Source organism: Eimeria maxima, genomic scaffold, assembly GCF_000499605.1.
Source record: "Eimeria maxima Weybridge genomic scaffold, Emw_scaff68, whole genome shotgun sequence".
In the NCBI taxonomy this organism is placed as follows: domain Eukaryota; phylum Apicomplexa; class Conoidasida; order Eucoccidiorida; family Eimeriidae; genus Eimeria; species Eimeria maxima.
Window position 1 is genome coordinate 65001 of NW_013563938.1, and position 4984 is coordinate 69984.

At 41.7% G+C, this 4984-nt stretch overlaps 1 protein-coding gene across 1 annotated transcript in view; it reads left to right on the forward strand.

Annotated features, from left to right (window-relative positions):
* Nucleotides 1-4209: 4209 nt before the first annotated feature.
* The window catches only part of EMWEY_00010250 (hypothetical protein), a gene marked incomplete at both ends in the record, with an annotated part of 1319 nt that continues 544 nt past the window's right edge, over nt 4210-4984 (forward strand). Inside the window, 2 exons of the mRNA XM_013478795.1 lie at nt 4210-4260; nt 4416-4905. Coding sequence (XP_013334249.1) covers nt 4210-4260; nt 4416-4905 — 541 coding nt within the window. The remainder of the gene's footprint in view (nt 4261-4415; nt 4906-4984) is intronic.

Genomic DNA, 4984 nt, shown 5'->3' on the forward strand with positions numbered 1-4984 from the left:
AGCAGCAGCAGCAACAGCAGCAGCAGCAGCAGCAGCAGCAGCAGGCGCCCGCGGTGTCGTGGGGCAGCTATAAATCAGGTGTATAATAGGTCTTATAAGACAATAAGAAGACATAAATAAACAAAGAGAGTTATAATAAATCATTTATATAAACAGCAGCAGCAAAGAAGACTAGACAGCATACACAGCAGCTGTCGCTGGTCTGCTGCTGCAGCAGAGCAGCAGCAGCAGCAGCAACAGCAGCAGCAGCAGCAGCAGCAGCAAGCCTGAAGAAGAGAGAGGGAGGGAGAAGGAGAGAGTATAAGAGAGAAGAGAGACAGATAAGGAGGAGACAAAGAAAAAAAGAACTTTTTTTTTATTTAATTAAATAAATATAATATTAATAAAAGAAAAAAAAAAGAATAAATAAAATAAATAAATAAAAAAAAAGAAGAATAAATACCTACAATTCATGCCTCCTCCTCCTGCTCTCTCTCATCATCATATCCTCTTCTTCAGCAGCAGCTCGCTGCTGCTGCTGCTGCTGCTGCTGCTGCTGCTGCTGCTGCTGCCTTCTCGTGCTTGTTGTATGTAACAAGCAACAATGGAGTGCTGTGCTGCTGTCTGTGTGTGTATTTATTAATATTTATTTTTATTTCTTTTTTTTTATTCTTTTTATATAAAAAATATAAAATAAATAAAATAAATTATTTATTTATTTACCTTAGACAAGAAGAAGAAGGAGGAGGAGGATTCATGGCCCCCTCGGCTGCTACTGCTGCTGCTGCTGCTGCTGCTCATATGCTGCCCTCCCTCCGCTCACTGTTGCTCAGGGATGTCTGCTGCTGCTGCTGCTGCTGCTGCAACAGCAGCAATTTTATATTTAAGGATTTTCTCTTATTCTTTTATCCTTTAAGTTATAAATTCCTCCGTGTGCAGACAGCAGCAGCTAAAATATATTTATAGACAACATGTGTTGCTGCTGCTGTTGTACATACACCGTAACAAGGAGGATGCAGCACACAGGGCTGATTCACGAGCTAAAAAAAAATAAAAAACATAAAAGGGAATTCTGTATAATTCTTTAGAAAGAAATAAAAGGAAAAAGATGGTGTGTATACACCTTATCCTCCTCTTATTGTATACCTGCACTAAGTAGTTGTTGTCTTCTTAGCACAGACAATATAGGGTAAATTAAGATAAATAAAGTTATTTGTCGCTAAATTAATGTGTGTTTTTCTTCTATAAATATATTTATTAAAGAAAAAGAAAGAACAAGAAATAGTTGAATAAGGAAAGCGCTAAAACTATTAGAGGTTACTCTCGGGTGTATATACACTCGAGAAATTACACGCATTATATATAGAAAAAAAGATATTTCTTGTTTTCTTCTCTTTCCTCTTTTTTTATTTCCTTTTTATTTCTTCTCTTTGTATACATTTATGAATATTGCCGTCAATACAACAGACATATTATATTATATAACGGCACTTATAGAAGATTAGACAGAGTATCTATGTACAGCAACAAGAAGAAATAAGGAAATAATTCATGTACTCAGCGAATAAACAGAACAAAATAGAATACACTACCTTTAGTGTATAAATAAAAAAATAATGAATTATTTATATTTATTTATTTAAATTTATTTTTATATATTTCTTCTTTTTGTTTTTCTTCTTTTTCTTCCCTAAAGATTGTATAGACAGCAGAAAACAATGTGTATAAGGGAGGAGGACCGGCGGCGCTTTCTACAGCAGACGGTAGAGTGGGCTGATCTTCGTCATTTTTCCGCCTAATTGGATAAAAAAAGTAAATTTTGTTTATATTTTAAGAACAATTAATTTTGTTTAATTAATTTTAGGGGGAAAAACGGAAAAAAACGACAGACAGCCAAGAATTGTACGGGCGGTCGTGAAGGAAGAAAGCTGAAACGACGGCGGGCAGCGGTGCTTGTTTGTTAGGCGAATTTAGGTGTATAAAAGAGAAATAAGAAAATAAAAAATGAATTTTTATGTATATTTATATTTAATTTAATTTAATTCATAAAAAAATTAAGAAGAAATGCAGCAGAAGATGATAAGTATACGGCGAGGCCGCCGCCTCGAGATATATGGCCATCGTCGGCGCAGCATCCAGCGGTTCCGATTCTCTTGTCTGAAGCAGCAGCAGCAGCAGCAGCAGCAGCACAACAACTTGGGGTGTATATGCATCTTTTGTTGTTCATATTGAATCATCTTTACTTTAATTCTTCTTTCTTTCTTCTTTAGTGTGCAGCAACAAGCATAAAATAACACCTCCCTCTTGACCTTCTTGACAGCTGCATCGACGACGACGACGGCCAGCAGCAGCAGGCAGCAGCAGCAAGCCAGCAGCAGCTGCGGCAGCAACAGTAGCTGTTACATGTGCTGCTGCAGCTGCTGGAGTTTTTCTTCCTTGAATACTGCAGCAAGAATTGTACAACACGCAGAGTCTTCAAGATAACTGCAGCAGCAATTTGCTGCTTAACAACACACCACCACCGTGCAGCAGCAGCAGCAGAAACAACAACAACAAGAGCAGGAGCTGCAGCAGCAACAGTACCGTCTTCTTGGCTGTATAATCTGCAATTCTCTCTTACCTTATTCTTCTCTTTTTGTATTGATAAGAAAAGACAAAGTAACTCTTTTATTGCTGGTCCTCAGGTGTATCCTCACCTCCTCTCTCTCTATACACTGCAAGCAGCAGCAAACCAATCCTTCTTCTTCTCCCCTCCCCTCCTGCTGCAGCAACCATCATGCAGCATGCACCAGTGAATCTGCTGCTGCAGCAGCAACTGCAGCAGCAGCATTTGCAGCATCAGCATATACAGCAGCAACACAATGAACAACAGCAGCAGATGCATCAACAATTACAGCAGCAATTACAGCAGCAGCAGCAGCAAATAGATTCAATAGATGCAGCAGCAGCAGCAGCACTACCTGTTATAATAAAACATTCTTCTTCTCTTTCTGCTGCACAACCAACAGGACGTCTTATACCTACTAATGTTCGTCCTCCTCAATGTCTTGCTGCTGCAGGTATTTATTTATTTATTTATTTATATTTAATTAGCTAGTTGTTAGTTGCTGCTGCTTCTGCTGCTGCTGTTGCTGCTGCTGTCCTGCTGCTGTACCGATTCCAATTTCCGTTGTTCCTTTTGCTGTTGCTGCTGTTTCTGTTGCTGCTGTTGCTGCTGTTGCTGCTGTTGCTGCTGTTGCTGCTGTTCCTCTTACCGCTCTCCCTTTCCATTCAATCAACTCATACAACAACAACAACAACAACTACTACTACTACTACTACTACTACTACTGCTGCTGCTGCTGCTGCTGCTGTTGTTGTTGTGCTGCAGCTGTAGGGAGTGCATATATCCCTTCGTCGCTAACAGGTTCTCCTTTTTTCCAGGCAGCTCCTTCTGCTCCTCTTTGTATAATAAGGAATACAAAGACACCAACATTAGCATCTCTTACTCATAGATTAGGTGTACATACACTACAATTACCTATTAATACTACTAATCATTATCTTACCGATAAACAAGAACAGATGCAACAACAACAACAGCAACAACACCAACAACAACAGCAACAGCAACAGCAACAGCAACAGCAACAGCAGCAACAAATGCAGCAACAGAAACACGCAGAAGGAGGAACAAGATTAAGAACAGGAACTGCAGCAGAAGGAACAGCAGCAGCAGCAACAGCAGCTGCAGCAGCAGCAGCAGCAACAAGGGATCAGCCTATTGTGTCTTGGCCACCACCACAATCTGTTGCTTTAGGTCTTGGTAATATTAGATGTGCTGTAGATGATGCAGCAGCAGCAGCAGCAGCAGCAGCTACTTGCTGCAGCGGCACCAATGTTCTCCTTATTCCTCCTAATAGCAATGATGCACTCAACGTCATCAGTGTACCTAACGAACAAGGTAACATACACACACTGCAGCAACAGCAGCAGCAGCAACAGCAGCAACAGCAGCAGCAATAGCAGCAGCAGCAGCAGTAGTAGTAGTAGTAATAGTTAGATGTTGCTATTGCTGTTGATTGAATAACAAAGAAACAAAGAATCCATCAATGATATGAATCTTCTTCTCCTGCTGCTGCTGCTGTTGCTGTTGCTGCTGCTGCTGCTGCTGCTGCTGCTGCTGATTGTTGTGCTGCAGCTGCTATATACAATCGTACAGCTGCTGAGTTATCTCGTTCATTAAAAGCCATGGGATGTTATACTGTTAATAATACTGTTGCTGCATCATTAAGTAAACAGGTAAACAATTCAGCAGCAGCAGCAGCAGCAGCAGCAGCAGCAGTAGCAGCAACAGCAGCAACAGCAGCAAAGGAAGAATCTATGCAAGAGAAACAAATATCCTACTGCTGCTGATGCTGCTGCTGCTGCTGTTGCTGCTGTTTTTGTTTGTGCAGCTGTTGGAGGAAGCAAACCGCAAAAGACAACAAGAAGAGGAGAAACGTTCTGCTGCAGCAGCAAAAGCAGCAGCAAGAGCAGCAGCAGCAGCAAGAGCAGCAGCAGCAGCAGCAGAAGCAGAAGAAAGGGAGAGACAGCAGCAAGAGGAAGCAGCAAGACAGCAGCAGCAAGAAGAAGAAAGAAAAAAACTTAATCTTATTGATGCAACACATCTCCTTTGTGTCTCTGGTCCTTCCCCTGCAGAGATAAGAAAAAGAAGAGCAGAAGCAGCAGCAGCAGCAGCAATTCAGCAACAGCAGCAGCAGCAGCAGCAGCAAGAGCAACAGCACCAACAAGAACAACAGCAGCAAGATATGTATGCACAGCAGCAACAGCAGCAGCAGCAGCAGCAGCAGCAGCAGCAGCAGCAGCAAGATATGTATGGGCAGCAGCAAATGGAATACTGTGCAGATGATTCGTGGAATTATCAACAGCAACAATCATACTATGGTACGTCTCCTGCTGCTGCTGCTGCTGCTGCTGCTGCTGCTGCTGCTGCTGCTGCTGCTGCTGTTGCTGCTGTTGTTGT